At 44.2% G+C, this 27,827-nt stretch overlaps 1 protein-coding gene across 1 annotated transcript in view; it reads left to right on the top strand.

Moving 5' to 3' along the window:
• The window catches only part of Ogdh (oxoglutarate dehydrogenase Nc73EF), a 281,327-nt gene that overhangs the window by 194,369 nt on the left and 59,131 nt on the right, over positions 1-27,827 (top strand). Inside the window, exons 17-21 of the mRNA XM_065438718.1 lie at positions 11,125-11,196; positions 12,186-12,311; positions 24,896-24,968; positions 25,989-26,152; positions 26,976-27,130. Of these exons, the coding sequence (XP_065294790.1) occupies positions 11,125-11,196; positions 12,186-12,311; positions 24,896-24,968; positions 25,989-26,152; positions 26,976-27,130 (590 nt within the window). The remainder of the gene's footprint in view (positions 1-11,124; positions 11,197-12,185; positions 12,312-24,895; positions 24,969-25,988; positions 26,153-26,975; positions 27,131-27,827) is intronic.

Raw genomic sequence — 27,827 nt, 5'->3', positions numbered from 1 at the left:
CCACTTTTCGCCATCGTTGCCTCTGTTATTGCCAAAGTGTCGCTGAATGACAGTTATGAGGACAACACGGAAAGTGACAGTACAGATGATTCAGGCCTGACGGTGGCAGATGCTGCGCGTTATGTCAGTCTCATGGAGTTGGCTGAGAAGAGGGGGCTGGCAAAAAAGCTGGCTCGTAGCTTGAGCAAGTTTCAGGCTGCCATCGTCGCTGCTAGCCCACCGCGGCTTCAAACGAAAATACCATACTTTTTTTGTGCAAAGTGAATAAATACTGCATGTATTCTGCCCTTTCATCACACTCTCTCGTAGTTCCATTTTTCACAGTAAGTGGGCGATCTCACGCTATTCCGGTTAAGCAGTACTACCCCCTCAGTACATACTTTTTCAGAGGTCTGGCCAACTTCGATTTAACAAGGTTTCGCTGTACCAGTATTTTAAAAATTGAATATTTGTGAAATGGAGTCGTGTTAAATATTCGATTCACGAATTGAACAATTCAAATGACTGCTATTGATTCGAAATTGAATATTCGAGTATTTGCACATTTCTAATCTTTACCTGCCTATTCCACGCCGCGTGTGGCATAGTGCCGTTGGAAGCATACTGCTGCAGGGAGTGCAAAGTGAGCGTTATGTTTTTTTCCGGTGGCATCGTATTCCGGAGTCCCCCAGCAGCTCAGTTTCGTTTTGGTTTCTCGTCACTGTTTCAAAACACTGCACAATAGGAACGCGACAGTGCCAAATCTGTCGGGCCTCACCAGCTCTACATGCGTCGGTGTCGTCTTATGCCGCAACTATTCTGGTCGAGTGGGCATGTGAAAGCTTCCTGCTGCGGTAGCTCAATTGGTAAAAGCATCGTAGGCGTGATGTGAAGACGTGGGTTCTTGCCCCACCTGCATCCTGTTCAATAAAGTGGAAAGTTAGGCTAGTTGGTGAGTGATGGTTGTTAGGGTTGCAACAAATTACGATAGGAGTGCACACCATGATAGATATGTGCCATATCTTTGACGCCCGAGTATGCGCGGGCAAATGATTTTTAAAAAAGTGCCTTTATTCTTCCTTGAATTTCTTGGACGCCTGAGGTTGCGCAGGTATATAAATATGAAGTATGTGTTCTGATATAAAATAGTTGCGAGTGCAGCGAGTGTCGTCGTCTTCTGTTTGACTTCACTGTGTCCGTGTCCGTGCGCTGCTTCACCAGCAAGGTATGATGATCTGCAGCCTGTTGTTTCTTCATCTGCTTTCATTCCCATTTATTTATCATCTATTTAATTCAGCTAATAAGTAGAAGTAATTTACCCTATGCTGTCCTTGGTGTCTTTGTTTATTGGCTTATGATATGCCCAATAAATATCGGGCCCTCAGTTTCCTTTCTTCTTGTTCATAAAACAACAAAGCAACGCAACAAAAGCTAGATTCAGGTTCAAGTTGGGATTGGTGCGAAATTAACATCCACCTTTTTCCTGAAAGATGTGTGGTCAGAGCCTGATACTGTATCATCAGGTGTGAATTTCAAATAGTTATACAGTCGAACCCACTTATAATGATATTCGAGTGCCATGAAAATTCCACTGTTATTTGTGATCGATAATTGTTATAACCGGGCTGCATGAAAAAATCAAAATAGGGAAATGGCAAGGCTGATGTGAGAAAACTATAATGGCGGGGAGGTCAGTGCCCCTTCCCACCACCTTCCTCCATGCGGCTGCTGATTGTGCCCACTCGTTTAACCACTTCCTGGGTGCTCCGATCAATCGCTTGTAACAAGCCATGGCTGTCGGCATTAAAGAAGGACACTGCTATAACAACTGCAAAGAGGGGTCATGGGCAGCAAGCGATACGCGAACTCTGCTGAGACATCGCTTTAGTGGCCCCAAAAGGGGCCTTTAAAAAAATGTGAGAAGGTTTTCACAGCAGCCTGTTGGCTTGAGAAATCCAGAAGAAATGCCGAGGCGAGATTGCCACAAGCATCTCGCCACATACTTTTTTCTGGCTTGCACGAGAAAACTGTATGGCAGCCTTGCATGCTTTATGTGAAGCTTGCCGACGCCCTTCTCCAAGGCATCCAGGTGCTCCACGGAAGGTTCCTCATGAAAACGAAGCCCCTGAGGGAGGGACTGAATCATCTGTCGTGCCTCCTGTGAGGACAACATTGAGGCAGCCTGCCCTACCGCATCATTGCTGCTGTCATCCCTGTTGCTGTCTGATGCAAGCACGTTCACGACGATCGCCTCATCAGTTAGAAGCACTTAGTTTCTGAATCTATAGCCATTCACTTTCTTTTCACCAGCAACATCGTGCATTGCTGATGATCAGCTGGTGGATCAGCCATCTTCCCTTTCGGCGGCGAGTCAAAACAACTGTTGGTGAAACGAGGCTGAAAAACTGCATGGCCAGGTGTGATTTCGAAGCAACCAACAAAGACGAACACGAGTGATTAAGCTGCTTGCAGAACTGTGCTGAATGAGGATCCAGCAAGCAATCGTTTCGAGTAATCTGGGAGGAGCGCAGTTTGCGCGGTCCATATGTGTTTCGGAGGGTGGCGCGTCTGAGAGCTACGGGCACAGCCCATTTGTGTTCAGAGGGGTGGAAGGGTGATGGGAGAGAGGCAGGCGTAGAAGGCTGAAAAATGAGTGCGTGGCGGCTGTTGGAGCAGCGGCCATCGTGCAGTGGCTAGAATTTCTAGTTTTTTTTTTCTTCTTTTCAAGGGTTTCACATTTCACTACCTGTCGGCTCGGACACCCAGCAGCCAGACTTCATCGTTATAACCGATAATGCGGCATCGGGGCATTGTAGCAAGCGGGTTATTTCACCTAGAAAACATACAAAAGTTGACAGTACAGCAGCTTCTCATTCTTATAACTGATATGTTGTTAAAACCGGTATCGTTATAAGTGGATTCGACTGTATTAGAAAAATTGAATATTTGAGAAATTGAATAGTATGAGATATTCGATTCGTGAATTGACCTATTCAAACTGCTGCTGTCGGTAAGAAATCAAATATTGGAGTATTTGCACATCTCTAATCTTTATTCAAAAGACTAGCGCAATATAGCAGGGACACAAAGAAGACGACAGGAAGAGCGCTAAACATGTTTAGCGCTCGTCCTGCTGTGTTCTCTGTCTGCGTCCCTGCTATTTTGCACTAGTCTTTTGAATAATGATGACACACCAACTAGCCCAGCTTTCTGCCTTGATCTCTAATCTTTACCTATCATATCACGCCACATGTAGCATAGTGCCATAGGAAGTGTACTGCACTCTTAGTAAGTAATAACCGAAACGCAGTGTTGTTCCCTGCTGCAGGCAGCGTGAAGTGAGCATCATGTTTTGTTCTGGTGGCATCGTATTCCGGAACCCCTCACCAACTAAGTTTCATTTTGGTTTCTCGTCACTGTCTCGAAACACTGCACAATAGGAATGCAACAATGCGAATCTCTCAGCCCTCACTAGCTTGACACACGTCGGTGTTGTCTTATGCCACAACGATTCTCACCAAGCGGGTACATGAAAGCTTCCTGCCGTGGTAGCTCAATTGGTAAGAGCATCGCACGCGTGATGTGAAGACATGGGTTTGTGCCTCACTCGTGGCCAGTTGTTTTTTCATCCACTTGCATGGCCATTTATTTAGCATCTCTTTAATTCAATTATTAAGTACAAGTAAGTTACCCTATGCTGTCATTGGTGTCTGTTTGTTGGCCTATTATATGCCCAATAAATATCAGCCCTCGGTTTCCTTTCTTCTCGTTCATGAAACAACAAAGCAACACAACAAAAAGATGTACAATTCAGGTTCAAGTTGGGATTGACACGAAATTACCCCATTTTTTTCTGAAAGATGTATGGTCAGAGCCCGATACTGTATTGTCTGGTGTGAATTTCAAATAGTTAAAGCATCAGGAAAAAGAAGAGGAGCTTGTACAAGATGATTTTTGGCCATATATGCGTGCAATTGGATGAGAGTGATCTAGGCATGTTGAGATTAGGTTAGGTGGTTTCAATAATGTGTGCCTTGATTTCGAATGATGGTATGCACGATGAAGAAGACATAGACAGGCAATATGACGATGTAATTGCACTCTAAGAACCGTTTACGGCACGCGCGTTATCAGCATAGAACAGTTTACACCCTTTGGAGTGCCCCTGCTGATAAAGCGCACGCCGTTCGTTACTGGAAAGTTCCAGGCTCACAGCATTAAAGAAAGGAAACGCATCAAGGCAGATAACGATTATCGTTGTGTGGCAGAAGGGGCACGCCAAAGGGTGTAAACTGTTCTTAGAGTGTGGAGTGTCAGAAGGTGAAGGGACAGTTTTAGAATTGTGATGCATATTTCAGGTGAGTATTGTGAAGTGATAAAGCAAGCGGCGTGACTTTGACTTAATAGACAGATAAGTTTGTGAGGGATACCAGATTCATGAATCATATTCGAGCTTTGCTCAGATGAAAGTGAGGCAAGCTAGCTTTTTATTTCAATCGATGCCGACTTCAGATTGCATTGGAGGTACATTAGAGTTCTGGAAGCTTCGGAGCAAATAGTGTCAATGTGCAGTACCCATGATAATTATGGTGTCATATGAAGGCCAAAGTACTTATGGGAAGTGCTGGTGCCTACAAGGACCAAATTAATATTGTAGGTGTGGTGGATGCAGTGGCGTAGCTAGGTCATCTGGCACCCGGGGCCCATAGGTCTTCTGTCCCCCCCCCCCCCCTCACGTGTAGTCAAGGTAGGTGAGGATATCGACAATTTTAGGGTTTCAGCACCAGTACAGCCGCCTTGGATACTGCGCACGTCTCCCGGGTCCCCCTCTCCTTCGCTTTCTTTCCCAGGGATCATGAATGCAGCAGGTATACACGCTGTTTTTTCTGCACCAAATAACACAGGGTGCTGCACTAATAACTTGTGATAAGCGCATGTGCACATCTACTGTCAGACTGTAAGGCTTGGCAGCCAATACAAATGCGGCATCGTGGGAAATATGGCTCACGTCGCAAGTAACATAAAATATCTTTAGAAAGTTTTAATTACCAATTTTAGCGGCAATATTGCATTTGCAAAATTGAAGCCCAACATTCATATCTTGCCCAACAACAACTTCACAAAAATCATTGTAGGTACTATGGCGCGCACTATTTTGGCTGTGGGCAGCCCTGAACGAAAACGAAAATTAAATTGTGTGTCAGTGACGCTGATCTCTCCACCCTATTAGAAAACGCTACCTGCTTCCCCGCTGCACGGGCGCCAATGCTATGACAATTACGAGTTCTCTTCATTCTGATCAATAAAGCTTTGTTTTTATTTGCTACTATATGGACAAACGTGATTATCCGAGCTGCGGTACCACCACAACGTTGGGAACAGAATAGAGCACGCTTCGTGTCGATTGTTGGTGTCACCATAAAAAAAAAAAAAAAAAAGCAAGCCGCGATGAAGCCCGTGCCAACAAAAGCTTGCACTACTGTTGGTCTGCACTCCTAATGGAGAGGCAGCCTATCGAGTCATACAGCCTGTCGAGTCATATGCTGCCAAACTCTTTGGCTGCACAGTTTGAAGACAATCCAGAGAATCCCATTCGCAACTTTTGACGGCCGCACTTATGCAACGTTGCTCTCGACGAACGCTTCGCCGTAAATGCGATTGCCAGGCACGCTCGTTGAACACCCTCTTGCTGCTATTTTTGTTAGTCTTTGCTGCGCATTCTGAATGGAAGAGGGACCCAAGAGCCTCAACACTTTACAACGCCGAACTGTATGTTTAGCGATGCCTGCTCCCAGCATGAACGCACGGCACAAGCGCACCTCACATGAAATGTTCCGCTAAGGCGAGTAGTTCAACGACCATTTTGCAAATTAAATTTTTTAGCCCGCACATTCGTGCAGTTATTTCCTGGGGTGTTGATAGAGCTGCAGCCAACAATTCTGCGGCACAACACATCGGGTACACGAGCTCGGGCTATTGCATACAGGAGCATTTTTTGCCATTTGCGCCCAGTCAAGCCGGCAAAAAGACGGGTGTCTTCAGACGTATATGACACCCCCCACTGGCCCCTTGCACCCGGGGCCCTAGGCCCCCCGCCTCCCCCCCCCCCCCCCTGCTACGCCACTGGGTGGATGATGTCGCGTTTACAAGAAAACGAGATTTGTTTTCATTTTGATAAGTTAAGAGGCATAAGCCATTTATTACATCATGCGATTGTGTTAAGGTAGTCCTTCAGAATGGTGTTATCGTCAGGGCTGTGGATGGGCAAGTAGACTATGCAATTGTCTGCGAAAAGTATGTTTTTGATTTAGTAGGGAGATATTTATGTAGATTAGGAGTAGTAGTAGTGATAGGCTATCATTCTGTGGAACTCTGATGTTGCATTAGTGAGTGGTGGTGATTGGTGGTTATTGGCTGAGGTGAATTGTATGCGACGTTTAAGGAATTCTTCAATCCAGTTGATTAAGTTAGCAGGTAAGCCACAGCAAGTTAATTTTACGAGTAGATAGTTATGCCGGACGCAATCAAACGCCTTCTCAAAGTCTAAAAAGATGTCGTATATTTGAAGATTACGGGTAATATGTCATGAGTAAACTAAGGAAGTTGCATTTCACAAGAGTAGAATTTTTGAAAAACGTGTTGATAGGGAAAAAGGAAATTTTTGTTTCTAAGTGATTCATGACGTGCTCTTGGAGCTGAGACAAGATGCAGGTATCAGAAGTTGGATAGTAATAAACAGAAGATGGGCTGTTGCCTGCCTTGAAAAAAGGAGTTTTCTTAGCTTTTTCCCAATTGCTTGTGGAACCTGTCTATGCTCCAGTGTTGTGGAGCCAGCACTAAGTTTCTCATTATGCCACTTCAGTTCTGAAATCCCCAAAGAAATCCCCCCCCCCCCCCCCCAACATCTATACTGGATCTCGTCAACCACTACAGGCAAGGGGAAGTGCTGCACTCTACTTTCTGGGCACGAGACCTATCGTGGTTGCTCAGTTGCTATGGTGTTGGGCTGCTGAGCACGAGCTCGCGGGATTGAATCCCGGCCACGGCGGCCACATTTTGATGGGGGCGGAATGTGCAAACACCCATGTACAGTCGAACCAGACTATATCGAACCTGTTTACATTGAATTATTCTATATATCGAACAATTTCTGAACACAGTACAGTTACAAGTATATACAGGAAAAATTACGCTTACGTCAAACAAAAATAGCCGCGACTCCCGATATATCGAACTTCAAGCGGCAGAAAAGTGCCCCCAAAAGTTGACTTTTCCTTAGGGTGGCAGGGAAACCCGGCAGCACGGCTTTCTCTGCCGTGACCGCACTGCCTCGGGCAAGCCATCAACACCCCCCTGCAAAAAATGATCCTGGGCCGCCTGCAGCACTTGCTCAAACAGTCATTCAGGGGCTTTTGTGTCCTCGTCGTGCAAGATGGCACAAATGCGAGTTGTCTCGCTGCTTTTCTGGTTCATTGTGTTTGCGCCTTGTGGGCCTTCTCCCGCAGTGTTGCCGTAATGAAGCGGCAGAATTCGCCTTTCGTCGTGAAGCTTGAAATCATAAATTGGGTCGAATGCGGTGAGAAGTCGTATGTCCCCACATTGTGCAAGATTTCGAGGAGCACTCTCAGCACAATCTTGAAGAATATGGGGGAGATTAGGGCTAAAGTGGCCAAATGGTGACCCGGTGCCCATGGCGCCCACGCATACACACAGCCATGTACAAGTAAAGCCCCTTAAACTTCGTAAAGTAGCGACACTCTCCTCCTCCGCTTTCACTCCTCCTCATTTCTCCTCTTTTACGCTCCCTCCTCGACGCTATGCCACCTACACCGCTCGAGTGTAGCAACGGCGTCAACATGCACTCCTCCCCACTCCGTAGACGCTTATCAAGCAAAAATGGCGCTGAAGCTAAACACTAAAAAAAAAGAAGAAGAAGAAGAAGAAGAAAAAGAAAAAGAGAAAAAAAGAAACCAGTGCGAGGGCCCACATGATGCTGTTAGGCCAATAGCGACACGGTGTCAGCCTTGGCCACAGCGCGCGAGGAGGAGGCAGCATTCTTCAAAGTGTGTCGCTACTTTACGAAGTTTAAGGGGCTTTATGTACAAGTGGTTTATCCGAAATTGCTTCAGATGTGCCGACTTCCGCATGCTCGGTGATGACTGTAAATTCTGATGAATGCAATGAAGCCGTTACCGGTGTTGCTGAAGTTTGGAGCAAGCTGTCAGAATTTCTGGAAGCTGTTGACGAATCAATGGTCGACAAGTTTGCGAGTGCAGATGATGGTGTCGCGACCACGGGAGGGCCCGAAAACGAAGACTACATTGCTGACATCGTACCGAGCACAAGTTAAAGTGGGCACAATGAGGAAAGCAGCGATGGTCCTTAGCCCACATCCTCCGAGGTGATAGGTGCACTAGTCCGGTGCTTCTGTGCGAATGTGGAAGGTTGCGGCCTCAGCTGCTCCGACTTTTTAGACAATGTGGAGAAGTGCATGCATCGCAGGCAGCGACATTGTCCAAGCAGAAGAAAGTATGGGACTATTTCATGCGAAAGTAAGCTAGTTTCATCAATATGGTGATTTTATAAATGGTATGTGCTTTTATGACATCCAATTCTTTAGCAGGCTTATATCGAATTATGCTCTATATTGAACTGATAGGTGTTTTTCTGCGAGTTCGATATAGCTGGGTTCGATTGTACTTAGATTTAGGCGCACGTTAAAGAACCCCAGATGTTTGAAATTTCTGAAGTCCTCCTCTACGGCGTGCCTCATAATCAGAAATGATTTGGCATGTAAAACCACATAATATAATTTTTATTTTCTGGACCCAAGGTTGAGCGTCGTCTGTAGTCATGTGGTAAAAATAAGGTGGCAGTGTGCTCGTTGAGTTGCTGATGAGATCTTTCTTTTTTTAGCCCTAACTCCAGTAACTTTTGAACTATATAAATGGCTGTAGTTGCCTCAATTTTCTTTAGCAGTTATGATTAGGACATGCAGTTGTTTTGGAACTTTTTTTTTTCTTTAGAATGCCTAATTAAAAGGAAAGCAGAAGTTGTCCTACATTCTGTTTTGGATGGTGTGTAGTTCGTAGACCATCATCGCTAATGCTTGGACTTGAAATCTTGTGGTTTATTCAAAGCCCAGTAACATGATTAACTCAATACAGTCAAACCTCATAAAAACAAAGTTGTATCCAACATGGAAATGCCTTTGTTATGTCCAATATTAATTATGAGCAGATGCATTAACATTGCAAAAAATAAAAATTGAGATCGTGTCTGTGCGAAAGAAACGAAAGTGTGATGCCTCCTATGGGTTAGCAAAGGGTCTCCAGTGGATTTTGATGGCCTATCGGCGGCTTGCCATGCCAATACACGGCATGGAAACAATGAATTGCATTGCACCATCAGTAGAACACAGCCACTCGATCAGTGTGATCACATTGGATCAGCATATTTGCTTGCTGGCTGTCGTCAAACCAAGCTAAGCTGCTGGCCTAAATGTGCATGCGTGTCCTGAATGTCGAGTGCTTAGGAGCTTGAAAGAGACAGTTCAAGTTGCCATTGCACACTCTTGCTGAGCACAGTTGCCAACCAATTTTTTAGACATGGAGGGGGCCACATGTGGACCTAAGCTCTGCTACTATATGGCTGCAAGTCTAGCCCTTGTGTGTGTTCTCATGCTTGATCACCGATAGGTAGCTTGTCACCAGCCATTGTGCCAGCCGTTGGTGAATTTCCCTTGCACCCAGACACAGAGGTGGTAACCACCACCACTTTGTTGGAAGCCTGTAACTAAAGTTGCAGTTTGGTGCTTAGTCAATATGGCAGCAACTTTGCTCACAGCCACCATGTTTGTAGAATCGTGAGCGCGTACTATGTCCAAAAAGTTGAATAGCACACCATGCAGCATCAGAAATTTAGGTTGCCATTAACATTGATTCTAGTGGTAGGCGGCATTGCTGCCGGTAAGTCAGCATAATCGCATAGGTCTGAAAAACAAGCCGCCTGATAACTTGGTCAGCGACTGTATTTGAGATGTTTTGAGATAATCAATTGTAGGCGTTACAATTCTTCGTCAGACATATTGGTCATTTATAAGCATTACTAGTAATTACAAGTCATTATTAGTCATTACTGCTCACTAATAAGCATTTTAGTCATTTGTTATTAATTGTGGTCATTACAAGCCATCGTTAGACATATTGGTCATTTTGTAGTCATTAGTAGTCATTACAAGTTGCTAGTAGTCATTTTAGTCATTACTACTTATTACTAGACATTTCTAGTCATTTCTGATCAATTGTGGTCATTATAAGCCGTCATTGACATACTGATCATTTTGGAGTCATTAGTAGTCATTGTTAGTCATTACTATCATTATTAACCTCTACCAATCTATATTATAATGTTATCATTCACTGTCACTATCAATCATTTTTAATTCTTTAATCTGTCTTCATATACCGTGATGAGGCGTCGATGGACACTCCGGCGGTCAGGTCTGCTGACACAAACTTCATCATGAGCATAGAAAGACTTTTGTCTTAAAATTTGCTTCATTATAATTGGTGCCATGTTGGGTCCCACATTTTCAGTTTCATTATAGCAGGAGGTCGACTATGCCATCAAAATAAAGCATGGACATTCACTTTTTTTACATCGTTATATCTGATAATTTGATACATCCGTTCTCATTATATCAAAGTTTGACTACTAGTAAAGAGATTCATTTATACTGTTCATCAGTCCTTGTCACATGTTGTCATTGCAGTAATTCATAAAGTTCTTCCTTGAACCATAGTGGACATTGTTTTAGTGGGCGTTCCAGATTGTTATACACTTGTGCTGTAATTTAATGGGGATAGTTACACTAGCTTTTAACTCATCAGCATTTCCTCCGGCTATTTAATTATTGAATAATCTTCCAGGCATTACTGCCTTACACTTAAATTGATAAACATTTTGTGGACAAGGTGAATTTTTTTAATGATATGATGCAACTTCCTGGCGCTAGCCTTCTTTTTATTTATTTTTTCTCAGGTTGCGTACTAATACTGATCTGATGCCCCATTTTTCCTTTGCTGCCCCCTCCAGAGTCCCCTGTAAAGTGTTTCAGATAATTTTTGTTTTTAATTTGTACAGGGTCCTGAGCACTCAAGTGGCCGGCCTGAACGTTTCCTCCAGCTCTGCAGTGAAGAATCTGATGTCTTTCCGGTGAGTACCATCAAGGATTCACGATATACCATATGATGCTTGTGTGAGGTCCAAGTTGTGCTTTCTGCTTTAATGATAAATGCAACAAGTATCAATGCAGCAATAAATATCAAAGCACAATTTCTCTAAGTTGCCCACGAAACGGCTGGTACTCATGAAATCAAACATGTATGTTTTGCAATTTTTTTTCTTTTACTTCATGCCTTCAAAACACTCAGGCAGATAAATATTTTTTTTTTTTTTTAGTATGGCACTTGAGGAATGCACTTTGCACCTTAGGTGCAGTAATAGGCCCCATTATTGGGAATGGAAATTATAGAGGATTGAGTTCATGGCTAGGGCATTTGGCTTGGAGACATCCTTCTGCATTCATATTAAAAAAATAAGGAATACTGTCTGGGATTTGCAAATAGGTTTTCTTCTCAAGTGTTAGAGCTACGGTATGATTAGTGGTTACTGACATGTAAGGTGCCATATACACTCGTGCAAGGGCTGCACTGCACTTTTTTTTCCTACAATTTGACGAGGTGTGGCCTTTACACACGACTGAACCTTTTGGTCAAAATGGCGCCAGCACAGCCTTTTTCAATACGAGCCAAGTGATGGTTTTTGTTTTGCATGCTGTGCCGTATAATTGATTGGGCACTATATTTGGAGGTTTCGAACTCTGTTTTGTTTGAATAAATTTCCGCTCCCCTTGGAGTTCAAACTAAATGAGATTCTACTGTACTTATCTGTGGCAAAAGCAAATGAAGCACATTCCTGAGGTCATACTGCACGATTGGGATCTTAAAGGGTATGTGACACCCGTGCTTAATCGTACGAGTGCCACAATTGAAGGCGAGCCAATTGTTCCATCCGAGTGACACGAGTTAGGTTGTGGAACCGCATTCTTTCTAAATTTTGCACATATAGTACAGCGTTGCATTGCTTTGGGAGGAATTAGTGGCACCCTTCTCAGTTGTGGCTGTGCATTTTTCTGTTGACAGACCATCGACGAGGACTTTCCCATGCGTCAGCTGAACGACATCAACATGATCGTTGCCAACTGCACGACGCCTGCCAACTACTTCCATGTGTTGCGGAGGCAGATTGCCTTACCCTTCAGGAAACCAGTGAGTATTGGCATTGCAGTTTCTTTCATTCTTTTTTTCTTTCATTCTTTTTCCAGCAGACTAGTTTCACTGTGCACACAATGCATGAACATGGTTTCTGCCTGGCAATACAGAGTCATCCTCACCATTGCTAGGCTTAGACACTTGAAAACCCCGAATGAAGGACTGGGTCTATACTGCTAATTGATAGTTTCACTGGTAATTTTTATTGATGTTTCTTAAAGGCTAAACCCCATGAGCATGATTTTGTGCACGACAGCGACGAGCGACGGATCAGGCCGCCACTTGAACAGATCGCTCGGTCTTGTTGCGCGATCGCTCGGTTCTGCAAATCTAGAATTCGTCACTCGTCGCCCGGAAGTGCTATGAGCGACTAGCCAATAGTAGGCAGCCGGAACGGGATGTGCATTAGTGACGTACTACCGGTTTGCGCACGTGCGCACTTCTCAGTATACAAACGGCACGAGCGGAACGAGCAAACTGCCAAATTTTGATATGTAAACAAAATAAACCCATTGCAAGACCTTCAGAAATACTTTATGTTGCTTTGTACAGCCAAACAAGTCAACTTAAATAATTATAGCAAGTGCCACGCCAGGTTTGGCGCTAACTCGATCCCCTAATACCGGCAACACTGGAGAGCTGTCGCGCAAAGAGGTCGCTCACTTTAAGTTTGACTTCTGGGCAACGAGTGAACACGATAGCCATCTCCATCGTGTCGCTTGTCCCTGGCGCGCAAAAAATCGCTTGCATGGGGTTTGTACTTAACGCATGCTCCATGGGATGCCACAGTGAGTTCATTTCCTTTCCTTCAGCCATGGCTGTCATTTACTAATAATGGCTAGTGGTTGCCTCTCTTGCAGTGGCAGTTAAGTGGAACATACAGTGTTAATTACTCTGTTGAGCAGTCAGCTAGCCTTCTTCCTACGGGCCCTTATGTTTAAAATGGACTGTTGTATGAGTTAAACTGGGTTTTAGATTAGAACTGGCTTGCATTGAAGAGGAAAAGAAACGAAGGTGCTGTTAATGTGTGAACTGATGGATCAATTAATATTTAATAATTGATTTAACCTTGTGAAAGCATTTAGAAAGAGGAATACCTTTCGTAATGACAAGAAATAAGAGCGAGAACATGACTGGTGCGAACAATCACATAAACAAAACCAACTTGTAAAAGTATATGCCTAACTTTGGATGCTTCACTTTTTTCCTTGTGTTATTATGCTGGCACTGTCAATGATAAGTTGTGCAGTCATAGCCCCCATTATAGTGCTATTTACTGTGCTTTTCGAACGATCTGAAGCTGATAAAATCAGCCACATTCTTAGATGCGTCATTCGTGATGCCTATGTGGCTGACTTTGTAAGCATCATCAAAACTTAGAGCTGGGCGAGTTGGTTTGGTTCCCTCTTAACGAAAAAGTGCGCGAAAAGGACGTAGACAAGAAAAAGAGAAATGACAAACACGGGCGCTTCAGGCAGCTTGTTGTCGACTCGCCAACAGAGTGCTAATTCATCTTTAATATACACAACGTACAGCTCAGTAGATGTTTGGGCCGGACATGAAAGTTCCTTCTTGGCGGCTCGCTGGCATCCAGCTGGCTTCTCAAAGAGTTCCTGCAGCTCTTGCTTGCAGGTGACCCAACTGGTCAATTCCTCGTCGTGTGTTTGGAACCAAACACGGGCCGTTCCCTTAAAGGGAAGCTGAAACACTTTTCGAAAAAAATGAGTTCCCTGCGGCATTCTACATTTTTTTTTTTTCAAGAAAACGCGCACCAGCACCTCGGGGCATCGCGCGAACACCACTGTTGCCCGTGATTGGTCGGGACCGCTGCGACGCTGTGGTCGGCGCCGCTGTTTCAGATCGTAGCACGCTGTTCTGTTCTGGCTTCACAGCTGAGTTGTAAGCATTATGGAACGTTCTCGCTGTCTCGGAGAGCTTGTATTTTCGCCGTACGTGTTCGAACCGACAGCTGATACAGAAAACAATGGCGGCAACGGGGGCAACGACGATGTTGAGTGTGCCAACAGCGAGAGTGACGTGTGCACCTTCTCCCGCGTTGGAAATCTTAGCTGGTACATATGTCTTTTCATGTAGCTGCACGTTCCAATGACGGCAGAAAAAACCCGCTAAAGTGTCACTGGGAACTTGCTGCTCGAAGAATGCCGAAGCACTAACATCTCATTAGATTGTAAACACGGGTGCTATTCCACGATGTCAAGCACCTTGCCGCTGCTTGTCTAAAGTTCCGTGTTTTTTTTTTTTTTGCGTGTTGATACACGATCGCAAACGCTACTTCAAGTTCTTCAACATTATCTGCCTGTGTCACACTGGCTGTTTCAAACTCTTCGATTGGTGATGGTAGTGGAACAGGTTCATCAGGGGCTCGGTCTCGAGGTGCTCTGCTAGAATCTGACAGAGTGCAAGGCATGGATCTCATGAATTTCAGCACATCATGCATATCAGCAAACATGACAACAGTTGGATTACTTACAGTAATTGAAATACTTTTTCAGTAATTTATGTGATGGATTAGTTGTCTAGTGATTTAGTAATGTGAATTATTTGGTGTCTGTAATCTCATGGCTAAAGTAATTTATTAATTGCGTTAAATATGCAGCAGTAAGCTGTGTACGGCACCAGAAGGTTGGTAGTGTCGTGAGGTGTCGTGAAGGAACATGGGGGAGAGGGCATGAAATGTTGGCAAGTGTAGGTTACCTTGCAGAAAGGTTGCCGTCCCTTTATACTTTGCTTTTTGCTTCTTGTATGCATGAAAACTTTTTGGAAACAATTGTAAAGTAATATAATTACTTTTTTGAAAGCGGCAATTGGTAATGTAATTCAAATCAGTGAGCGTAATAAGAAAGTAATGGGTAATGTATTATATTTGCTTTCAAATAATAATGTTGCCATGCGTGATGCATAGCTAGTTAAAGGCAAGAAAACATTTTTTGTCCAGCAGCGATGCCTGTATTGGGCTAGACCACGTCGAACGCTGACAAGTTCAATACCTCACAATGTTATTTCATTATTTGAGACCGTTCGCCTTGCCACGGGCGCGGCTGTGCTGACGCTCATTTTTGCGGCATTTCGCTGCTGGTATAGCAAGCTGTGAGTGCGAAATCTACGCATGAAAACATTACCGTAACGCCTCATGTGTGATTTGAATACAAATGCTGAACAGCTAAACCCGCAGGCACCGCGGGGTAGGACGAATAGCAAATATCACTGAATGCACAAGCGTACCCCCGGCCAGTTATTTCGCCGTATGAAAACAGCGCCGAACAAACAGCCGTAGTACAGTGTTTCATAACAAAGCGGAGTGGAAAAACGGGATGAAAACGGAAGCACTTTGCAAGCATGTACATATTCCCGACTGCGCCTCCACCTCGCTTCGTCATAGGATGCTGTAAGGCCATTTGTTCGACACTCAGGTGATGATCTGTTTAGAAAATTTCCCTTGTGCACATTAAAACCTTTACCTCACGCTTTCTCCTCTTGGCGAAGGCCGCTCTTGGAAGTGGCGAGGGGTTTCTCTTGTGGGAAAATATAGACGGAACAACGCCAGGCTTCAGTCGCGCCGATTTAATTGGAATACCGATTGCCCGCATCGTTGTCAAGCTCCGATGATAATCACTGTCGCTGAAATGGTCTGAACACAGTACAGTTGATTTCGTCGGCAAGAAATTATCTCTCCTCACCGCACAGACCCACTGCGTTGCAAGTTTCTTGTATTTCGGGAACATGTGAAACACCACATCGTCTCCCCCTCCTGTGTTTGCACAGCTGAATGCTGCACAGAACGAGGACACGTTGGGTGCCCTTGGCTGTAGGCACTCACGCAGCACAGAAAGGAAGCACAGTTCACGAAAATCGCAAAAGAAAACAAACGTGAGCGGCGGCAGATCTCTTGTAGCGTCGTTTAGTAAAGCACAGAACGGAAAGAAACATGCCAGCACGCCGGTCCGGCAGTGCGGTCCCCGGGAATGACGTCACTCTCGCCAGTTCTCTCCTCTGGCTGCCTCCTCACCCGGCGCTCCGGGAAGCGACGGGGGAGTGTCCGCGGGGGGATTTAGAAAGCGATTTCTGCCCCTTATATTAACAAAACAAAGAAAAAATTTCAGAACCGTAAATTAATAAGTCTGTTCTTCCCAACCCCAGCAATTCATGGAAATTGAAAACCGTTTCAGCTTCCCTTTAAGGTAATAGAAGATGTTAGCCAGCATTATAGTCGTGTGCCATTGGTTGTTCTTGCTGGCTTGTTTGTATTCGATTAGCCAGTCTTCGAAGTCCATGGTGTCCGTGCATAGCCAAAGCAGCGGGCCTCTCAGTCGGCACGGTTGAATGGCCCACAAGATGTCCGCCGCAAATTTCCGTGATGGGATCATGATGTACCCTGCACCTCCACCAACAGATTACGGGGAGGCCTACAGAAAAGGAGGAGGTTTATATACACTATGTACAAGGAGACCAAAAATGGGGCAGCAACAAAAAAAAGATTGTGACGATAGACCTCACTTTGTCCTCTTGTCCGCTCTACACTTCAGCATCTTCTACATCCGCAGGACAGTTGGCTCATAACAGTATGTAGGAATTACTTGGCCACTGGGCTATCATGCTGTGCCAGGAATATCTTTAGAGAGAGCATTGTTACACTCTGATAGTAAAAGAAAATTAAGATTGTTTTCAATATTGTTCTGGTTTTGTAAAGGAAATTTTTGACCAGGACCTATACAGGAGAGCTTGCACTAGCTTCGCTCATGACTGGTTTTTCTTGTTGCTTAATAACTCCTTGTTATAACTCACCACAACTCTACTGTGATGTCCAAACCCTCACATGTGGTTGCACTTCCTTTGTGCACCGCCGTTCTGTGGTGGCAACAGAAGGAAGTGGCAGCGCTGCTATGTGTGTTCATTGTAAAGCAAGACATAAGCCCTCAGGGTCACCTATACTCCTTCATTGTACTGGCGCATTCATTGTAAGGGTCTTCGTTGTATAGATGTTCGCACTGCACTTGGCAGGTTTTAATTCAGCTGGAACATCCGAAATCCTTCATCATATCATATAGGTCATTTTGTTTTAGCGGTGTTCGACTGTGTACTAGTATGTGCATTGGTGCATCTGAGTCCAGAAGCAGCTGGACTTGGTACCACAGATCTGGCCATGTCCTTGCATCAGGCCAGTGCTGGAGAGGTATTTTAACTTCCATATTGTGCTACATGTCATTCTACCTCAAGCATGTATAAATTTTTATTATTTTTTTATTTTTGGGTGTCTGTTTGGGGGCAAAGGGGAAGTCAGACATAAAAGTAAAATGTTTGTTCAAGTGCACTCACATTGTTCCAGTTCTTGCAGCTTTAGTTTCTGTACATCTTTTCTCAGTCCACAGCTACTGCACAAACATTCTTGTGTGCCTGTCACTGTAAACACAGAAGGGAACTTCTAAAAGCCCCATTCGCTACTTAAACTTTCTGGTTACCAAAGGCGTAAGCACGTGTTTCGCATTTAAAGGAAGCCAAAACAAAGAGAAGATAATTTTCGCAAATGTGAGGGTCACTAGGATCTTGTGAAATCAAACACTTTGCACCTCTCTCTCTTTGCCTCTGACTTGCAGCTAGCAGCACAACAGTAAGGAAAGATGAATTCCACTGATCAACTTGGAGAAGCTTTGCTTTGCTTAGCAGACACAAGGTAGTTATTTGTCTACAGTGCAGTCCACTTATAATGATATCGAGAAAGACAAAAAATATGATCGTTATAACCGATGATCGCTATATCTGGACTGCCGTTATTAAAAAAAAAAAATGCGGAACACACCTTTGCAGCTCCGAACTCGAATTCACTACTTGCTCTAAAGAATAGATGATGTAGAAAGTAGGCTGTGAAAAATAAACTTTATTTCTAGCACCAATGACCGTGTCACGGGTTAGGCGCACTGAAATAGTCCGAAATCTGCGCTTGCTTTTGCGGCAGCTTCAGCTTCACAACCACGGTGTGCATGGATTCCAGCGGCTGCGCGAACACTGGCGGCAATCCTTTAGCATGCACAAAATCAATTAAGGAGTCGATTGACGACAGTGCACTTTGCGTGGACATCGAGGTCGGGGTAAAGGAGCCACTGTCAATCTCGTTGTCACTGTCACTGCTGCCGTCGCCACCGTCGCACAACTTTGCCGTCTGTTGAGACAGCAGATCTTCGGCGATCGCCTCGTCGGTGACCTCATTGCAGAACGAGGCAGCACTGTCTGCAGTCAAAAACTCCTCCTTCGACGCACCACCTGTGTCACCAGTAGAAGCGAGCTCCCAGAGCTCGGTTATGTCAGTGGCTTCCACCGTGTTGGTCTCAGTGGGTTGGGGAAGTTCGTCCTTAAGCACAAAGGTCGCCTTTTTAAAGCAATTGGTGATGAACCACTGGTAAAGTGCCTCTTCAACATCGGCGTACAAAGGGTCTCTAACCCTTTTCCGCTGATCGGCATGGCCGCTGATAGCTCCTGCCTTCACAATCGCGGTGCTCCCGGTTTTCAAGATGGTTGATATCGTTAACTGGGCGAGCTCATACTTCACAAGGGCGCTCACCTTGAAGCCGCTTTGAGAGTCCTTCAAAATATCCATCTTCGTGTCAAGCGACACATCTTTGCGCTTTGTCGGCGCCATCTTCGAACTGGGTTGAACTGTTGGTTGCACGCTGCTTCGGTGGCGTCAGCCTGCTATCGCGAGAGAAAGATGCGCGGGGCGGGCGCCACCGCACCGCTTTGCTTGTCACTTTTTTCTTCCTTTCTCTCTCTTTCGGAGCGACTGTGGCCGCTGCGCACGTAAAGCCCCTTTATGCACACGAAGCAGCTAGCGCCATCTTGTGGCGCGCTGCGCCTACTCTGGTACTCTCCGGCATAGAGTTTCTCACTATAACACCTAGAGGGTAATCTGGCGCCACCGTCTATGGGAGTTTCTTAAGGGGGCACCGTGCCGTCATGGGAATGACGGTATATGTGTCTGCGAGGCTCGTGTTGGCTGGTGTTGCAAGAGGCTTCGTCTAAAACGTGGATATGGCTACGCAAATAACGCGTTCTCAAAGTAAAATCTTCATAAAATGTTTCCATTCACGCATATTACATCTTTGCTCACCCACAATGCATGACCAAGCGACGAAAAGCAAGAACAGACGACCAACTGTTTCAAAGCGAGCGCAAACCTTGTCGTCTGTCCTCCAACTTTAGTGGCCCGCTGATACTTTTTACGCAACATGTAGTCGTACACACAATAACAAGTTCTCATAGTTAAACAAAACATGTTTTCGCGTAATAATAAAGCTAAAACAGCTTTTCACGTGCTGTTTTAGTAGAAAATGAATCGTGACAGACGGAACGGTACTTGCCAAGCGCGTCTTCAAGGTGTCCTGTCTCAACGAGAATGATGCCAATCTGAAGTCGCAATATATTGGCATTCCCATGCATACCACAGCGCAGCAGCGCCAGATTTCCCTCTAGGTAATGTAGTGAGAAACTCTATGCTCTCCGGTGCACGGTCGAGGCGGGATGTGCTGCGCAGTAACGGCGGCAGATACGAACTTATGGAGGTAAACATCGCCTCGTCTCGACATCGTTCGTTTCAGGGAACTAAGCAATGCAAATGTTACGCTTATTTGGCACGGAAAACGCCGTCCAGACGACAAAATATTAATCGTTATATCCAATACGCAGTGAATAACTTATCGTTATAAATGTTTTTTTCCCCATAGACCTAATGCATAAAATGACACTCTCATGTCGACCCATCGTTATAGCCAATATATTGTTATATGTGGTATCGTTATAAGTGGACTGCACTGTAGTTAGTTCCACACAGGATGGCAAGTTTTTCTTGTAGATTTTGTAAGACTTTCTGTAAATCATTTGGCAAAAACATTCTGTTGTAGTGGATGAACCAGGCAAGCATGCACAAAGGAAAGCCTTTACAATATCAACCGTGGGAATTCTCCAAAGACATGCTGTAATTGCATGATACGAGAGATGCTTGTCCTTCTGAGGAATACTGACTTGTTCCTATTGGCTCATAGCAGATGCCACACTTTTACCAAATATACCAGTATATTGACGGATCTTCTGCTCCTAATTGGCAGAGGAAAAGGAAAATGTGCATATTTTTCTGTGAAGAGACCATGACCACAATTTTGGTAGGGTTATGTATAATCTTTAGGTGCTAAAAGGTGGCAGTCCACATAGTATCAGTGTATAGAAAGTGAAATGCTGCGTGGTGCAGAGCACTGACATTTATCTGATTTGAATCAGCTGCACTAAAATAATTTGAGTTGCAATGTAATCAAAGGGAAGTCTCCATGGCCACCAAGGGTATAGGCCATCTCACTTTAAAGGGACACTAAAAGCAAATACTGAGTTGACGTGGACTGTTGAAATATCATTCCAGAAACCTGGCAACGCTTGTTTCACACCAAGAAAAAGTTTACAAGAAAATTGCATCTGAAGTGTCCTAATACCTTTGTTAAAATACAAATCTCCCGCCACCGAACCAAGGGAGTGGTGACACTGCATACGCCATCACCAACCTTTCCTGCCGTTGGTGAGTAAAACGGTGCCCAGCAGACTGCGGCACTGAGCCAAGACAGAGCAGTGGATTCGCTGTTGAAGCTTCTTTTTGGTCAAGAGGCGTAGACCGTTCGGGCATCCCACGACATCACATGGAAGCTGAATTCTCTGCTACTTGCAGTTTGTGCGAGTTTCGCAAGCCAGCAAAATCAGTGCAGCACTACGCGATAACAAAACTACTGAAACGTGAAAGTGTGGACGGCGTGCGGCCGAGCGAAAATGAAACGTTGCGACCGCCTGCGTCAATGTCAAGGGTAATTTCAATGAGTTTTTTTTTTAAACATGAAATAGAAACGGACAAGTAGCGTCTTATTTAGTCTTGTAATACAATACAAGGATGTTTTTTGCAACAAGTGGTTGAATACTAATGACAGAATTTAACTGAGGAGTGTTTTCGTCATCAGGCAAGTACTTGAATGACCTGAGGGAGTCTCTAATCAATGTCCTGCATTTACCTTAATTTCTCGATTACGAAGGCTCTGTTCGCGATATTGACGCCTTAGTGTTTCTTCAGCACTAATCTGTCACTTTAACTGAACTTAATGTTTGCCTTTAGTGTCCCTTTAACATTGTTCGGCTGCAACTTGTTAGCAAAGACATTCAGAATGACCTGGATATTGAGTATTATGCTTTTTCAGTGACATTCTAGATATTCACCAATCATCGTCAACATATAATGCATCACCACCTGCATGCTCACACAGTTAAACCTCAATTATAATTAAGTCGCTAAAGTTGGCAGTTTGTTTCATTATATGGAAATTTTGGTATATTGAAATTCAACCTTTTATGCAAATAAGTACTGTCGTTGGTAAATTTTTCCTACACAAAAGAGACCGCAAGATTTTCTCAGTTATTGTGCAATCTGAAAAAGCAAACTTTATTGAGAAAAAAAGTTCATTTTGTTGATTTTGAAAGCCGGCAACGAAAGGTACGGTTTCATGCCATGTCAACGATATCTTCATATCAGCGGTACGAAGTGAAGCCAACCACGCTTTGGCATCTGCTCAGGTCCTGCGACTGATAGTGTCGCCCACATTGGGGCAAGGTTATCGTGGTAGGCGCTATCAGTGGCAGTGAATGCTTTGTCTGCTGCTCGCTTCAAAGATCTCCAAAACTCAAGGTTATGCAACGTCCAGTACTAAATGCACGTGCCACCCTGCGTCCCCGTTGGAAATTCCGTCCTTACTGTTGAGCAAAAATAAAGTATGCTGTTGGTGATACTATACTTCATTGCCGTCCCATATGCAGAAATATCATTTTGTTTAGCCAAAAAATTGCTTGAAAGGAAACTAATGACTCTGCAGTGAGTTGTGGAAAGACAAATAATTGGTGCGACATTTCAAAATAGGAATATGGCACTATGGTTTAGACAACAAATGTAGGTAGCTGACACTGTACTCAACATTGAGAGAAAGAGTTCAGTAGGTTGCCTAATGCATAATGGATGTAACGGTGGTCTGTTAGAATAGCAGAGCAGGTACCAAGGGAAGGGGAACACAGAGGATTAGACAAAGTGATGACATTAGGAAACTGAAAGGCATTGGAAAGAGTCAGCTGGCATAGGCTGACCATGGAGGATAAATTGACCTTGATAGTGTACTTTAAATAATTTGTACATGCTTATTGCCTTGTATTTAGATACTAGGATTTTCTTATGTCTGCCAGTTTGTTTGACCAATCTAGAGATTCTAGGCAAAACTGCGAGGCGAGTCTTTGGTTCATACAAGTCGTGCTTTCTAATTTATGTCACTTGCAGCAGCTTTTGACTAGTAGCTGATGTTCCTACAAGCAAAAGTTATGCTGGTTCTTAGCAGCGCAAGAGACTGCATTCATAAGATGCACAAGGCACACATATGGGAACATGTAGACCTACTGTGACTAAGAGTGTGCTTAAATTGTAAGGACAGGAAGGGTTGAGAAAGCTTTTATACTCCCACTGCTCCAAGCTAACGCTGACATCAATGTCAATGTAAGACAAAAGTCTGTCTTTGCCCTTTCCCCCAAGGATTAGGTGTGGGTGTAGCGATGTTCTGTGGTTGTCAAAGAATTAAAGGGTTTATTGGTTGGGTAGGCACAGTTAGAATATTGGTGCCTGGTGGTGGCATAGCTGCTGTTTTGTGTCAGTGGCTAAGACTCTTTGCTGCAAAGCTTGAGGGGGAGGTTGGGGGTGAATACACTGTTTATATCATTACCATCACTCCCGTGCCATTTAGAAAACAGGCAAGAATTAGTGTGTTCAAGATTTCAGCATTAAAATGATGGCAAGAATTTGCCATCGAACAGTCCAACCCTTTGTTGAATTTAATCAATGTTATGTTCTCGCTACCCTATCTACAGCTACAAGGAAACTGATTTGGAATGTAAAACTTTGTGTAGCTCTGTTTGTTGAGGGACATGTGAGTTGCCCTACTTCTTTGCGGTTACTTTAGCTCTAAATAACTGTGAGCGACATCCAAATTGTTACAAAAATTAACCCAGCATAATTGCTGGCAAAGCTCCAGGGACAAGCTAGTTTTGTAGGTTCAGTCATCACCACTTCTACTGCTGCCTTCTGTTGATACGCAGTCCAGCTTCATGACTATGCACATGTCTGCATTGCTTTGACTGAAGCTGCATGTGAAGGTAAAATTTCTGTACAGTGTCCACTCTTAACTTTGGGGTGAATTACATACACGAGAAAATACAATGCCTCATAGACTCACTATACTCACGGACAACTTTCTGCGGCAATGAAGGGAAAACTACAGAGGCAAAGTGTGCACGAGTGAGAGCATCTGAAAGTACTCCTACATATTCATACGCTTTAGTTTAAGCAGGGAAAAATAAAACCTAAACAGCTTATTTGCAACAGCTAAATAACACAAAACACAACCCTGAGCGTTCAAGTTTGTTTATTTTGCGGCTTTTCCCTTCTGCATCTGGGCAAACTGGTAACCGTCACATGCGGAGCTGTGTCAAGTTCCAAGAAACCAAAAGCGCTGCTGAATGCTGCTTGTCTACTTGACACTGTAACACATGTGCAGAAGCTCTCCTCCCATAGCTTTCCCTTCATTGCCACAGAAAGTTATCCACAAGAATAGACTGAGCTCTTTTGAACCCTTACATGCCAGCACTAATTCACTTGACTAGCATGTAAAAAAGGAAAATCAGGTGATCGGTGGCATTTCCTTTCAGTTTGTGTGAGTGTGCAAAGGAAACTACCATGTCTATTGCCTTTGGCTGCCAGCATTGTTCTACGAGTTGATTTCGTTGTTTGATGGAGCAAGGGCTGGTCATAAACTGAGAAGCTAGTACGTAGCGTGATAATGTGGCATTCAGTCATGTTAATGCCTATAGCCAGTTAAATTATTGTTCGATTGTCTTTATAGTTTTGTGTTTGAACACTTCTCATTGGCTATGGCCATGCCAACTAATACATTGGGGGGCTGACTGAGTTATAACAAAATGTCCCTTGGTTCCTTGGACCTCACATGTGCTAACCAGCTGAAATTGAGCCTCCCTAATTGGCCTGCCTTTGTCAGGACCACATAAATGATACTACTAACTGCATTTCCAGCTGCACTGCATTAAGATTTGCTTTCCTTTTTTTTTCTTTCTTTTGTTTGCAAATGAAAGGGGCCCATCGTGTTTTTACGCAGTGTTTTGATTTTGATATGTATTTTCCTCAAGCCTTGTTATGTTCCAACTTGTAGCAGATGATTTAGAACTGTATTAGAGCTGTTCAACTTTGCCACCTTCATTCCTGCGGCTTATCCCAGGTGTTTGTTTGTAGTATTATTAAAGCCTTGTTTTATTTCTTACTTTGCAACTACAGCACTACATTGATAATGACAAACAAGAAAAGAAACACAAATGCTGTCATGTCATTAAGGTCACTTTGGAATCACAGTCCTGGGAACAAAGAACCTAAACAGTTGGTTAACACGGAGTCGATGGACTCTGTTCCCAGAGGTGAACGCTGTTACTTTTCCTCTTTGCAGCTCATCCTTCTGACACCAAAGTCACTGCTCCGGCATCCAGAGGCCAAATCACATTTCAGTGAAATGACTGAAGGCAAGTGGGTTCTTGGCTCAGACTGCAGAGTATATTATGCTAGTGCTGCTGGTAGCACTAATCCATTATGTTACATTTTCTGTAATCACCAAACAAGTTCAATTTTGTGCATGATTTTATTAATTCTGGAATGTCGGGAGAAATACAGTTGCACCCAGTGCTCACATCGCTCAATTTAGTGTCTGGCACTGCCTTTATCAGTTAATTGTTTTAGTGATGTCATTAGCACTTTCTCATGACACAAAGAGCAAAGCACTAAACTCATCTTTTCCTTTTGTGCAAACAGGCAAGAAATAGAAACCAAGCTTTATATTGCAGTCAGTGAACAAAAGCACATGTCTGCTGAGGTTATAGGTTTTGCACGTGGTCTTGCGGATTGGACACTCGTGGAGCCAAGTGCAGAAACATCTTTGTGCTAAGGTGTCTGTGAGTGTTCAAATAGCCAGAATAGCCAAAGGGGGATAAAATTATTCTTCAGCCCTTCGTTAGCCAATTTTAGAATATGGGCTCAATGATTAGCACCACTGCATGTGCACCGAATACAAGTCAGAGAAAAATAATTGTGCAGAAACCATCAAAGATGATTGTAATTAAGCGAATAGCCTGAATGAACACAGGAACAAACAAACGAGCTATTAAACGAACAAACGGTTTCCTTGCTGTGGGCTCTACAAAACTTCTGTAAAACAGACCCCCCGCCCTGCAACTCTTTTGTGCAAGAGCACATGCCTTTTCCTCAGTGCCTTTGTGTTGCAAGTCCGACCATCAACCACCAACCACTGGCTGCCACCGTCCATGAAAGCAGCCAAAAGAGGCTAAGAAAGTTATTTGCTTCTAAAAAATGGTGACAGTATAGTTCCAGCTTGTAGTAGTGTACAAGATTTGCAGTTTTTTTTATTTGTTCAGTTTTGTTCATGAAATAGCGATTATAAGTTACAGATAGCCATAGGAGAAAAAGAGTACCATCAGAGTGCGTTATCCTCTGCTAAAAGGTCAGCGCCCTCTGTGCCTTGCTTGCAGGTACATCGTTCCTGCGGCTCATCCCAGATAGCGGCCCAGCTAAGGACAACGCATCGGCCGTGCGCCGCCACCTTTTGTGCTCGGGCAAGGTGTACTACGAACTCACCAAAGAGCGCAGGACACGCAATCTTGACTCTGAAGTGGCCATCACACGTGTTGAGCAGGTAACCCGCCTGCCTTTTCTGTGTACTGTTCTGCAACCTGCATGTTGAAAGGGTGTTGCTGCAACTTGTCTTCTAATTGTAGCAAACTTTCCTACCCATTCGTTAGGTCACATTTACATGAGAACCAGGACATACATGGAAGAGTCTAGAATTCCATTCACAAGGTGGAGTGTTCTTTCTTGTGGGTTCCTGAAATTTTGCTGCTATTTGTGCTACAGGTTGACACACACCAATAAGCAAATGACTTTGTTGAATACCCTAAAATGTCATGGAACAATGGGAGCCAGTTCACGAATGGCAGGAATAACATTGAGTGAGGTGGGCAGAGAAAGCAAAAAAAAAGTGAAAAAAAAAGCAAACTGCAGCAATGCGGTTCTCCTTCATGAAAGCTAAAATTGATGATGAGGGGTGCTGGTTCTTGAGTGTTATGGAGTGGCGGCTTAGCATGAGAAAAAGAAATTGTATGTTCATGAACACACACACTCGCATACTCTTTCATGGGCCATAACTTTATTTGTTAATTTAGTTCAGTGGCAGACAAACTTGGATTTGTATTGAATGGAATAAAGCTGGGTTAAGTACTGCCTTCTTTTCAGTTTTGGGGACACCTGCTCCAGGTTACTCACATACATACTATGGCCTTGAGCAGTTCAAATATAAATGCGAGTAGACTGCACAAGTTTACGAGATTTGGCTAGTTGGTTTGAGTTAAACATAGTAATAATAATGCAGTAGTCAGGACACAGCAAGGCCGACAACGTAGGCGCTGTAGTGCACAATCAAGATTAGTTGTGGCTGACATCATGGTGCTGTCCCTGCGCAGCTCTGCCCATTCCCGTTTGACCTGGTGAAGCAGGAGGTTGACCGGTACCCCAATGCCGAGATCTCCTGGGTCCAGGAGGAGCACAAGAATCAGGGCTTCTGGTACTTTGTCCAGCCACGGCTGCAGACTGTGGTTGCCCACCAAAAACCCATCCAGTAAGTGGTCCTTCTCATAAGCACTGCCACTGGCCCGAACACGCGACTGGGGTGCGGAAAACTGCTGGGGAAAACTGCAGTATAGTTAGGCCCCAGCATGTGCACATTCTTCGCACTTCGGGTGGTGTAGCAGGACTTGTTGATGCTTAGTGGCTCACCAAGTGTTAGTTTTTTCATTATTCAATTCAATTCAATTCAGCTTTATTCAACATCTGCCAGATGTTTGGAGCATGGACAATAAAGCCTGAAAAGGCTTGGCTGGGTCCGTATCAGGCATTGTATCGTATTAGGCATTATGAGTATGAAGCATTCTTAAGTTTGATGGTGTATGATGTAGCACTGAAGCTACTGCAGAGATCTTAATGGGATGTTTCAGATCAATCCAAACAGCAGCTTCAGTTTGTATGTATGTGCAATAGCCCTCTCTTATCTGACTTGTATGCTGCCTCATGTGTATAGGCAGATGCAGTTGCCCAGCACACATGCCTCTGACCTCTTTTGGTGCAGTATATATGACAGTTCTGCTGGATCATTCTAGCACTGCACGATGGGTGGCTGAGGTGGATGATGAACAGAGATGTTTTGCTGTGATGTCTAAACAAGAGCCTAGCAATACACTAGAAATGTTGAAAGTTTCAGGAAAGGAAGTGTAAGCAGTCTTCTAAGCAAAATTGTAGGCTTAGTGTAATAACTTAGC

This window comes from Dermacentor albipictus, unplaced genomic scaffold (assembly GCF_038994185.2).
Source record: "Dermacentor albipictus isolate Rhodes 1998 colony unplaced genomic scaffold, USDA_Dalb.pri_finalv2 scaffold_14, whole genome shotgun sequence".
Lineage (NCBI taxonomy): Eukaryota > Metazoa > Arthropoda > Arachnida > Ixodida > Ixodidae > Dermacentor > Dermacentor albipictus.
The sequence above is the reverse complement of the archived record's forward strand: the minus strand, read 5'-3'. Positions and strand labels throughout refer to the sequence as shown.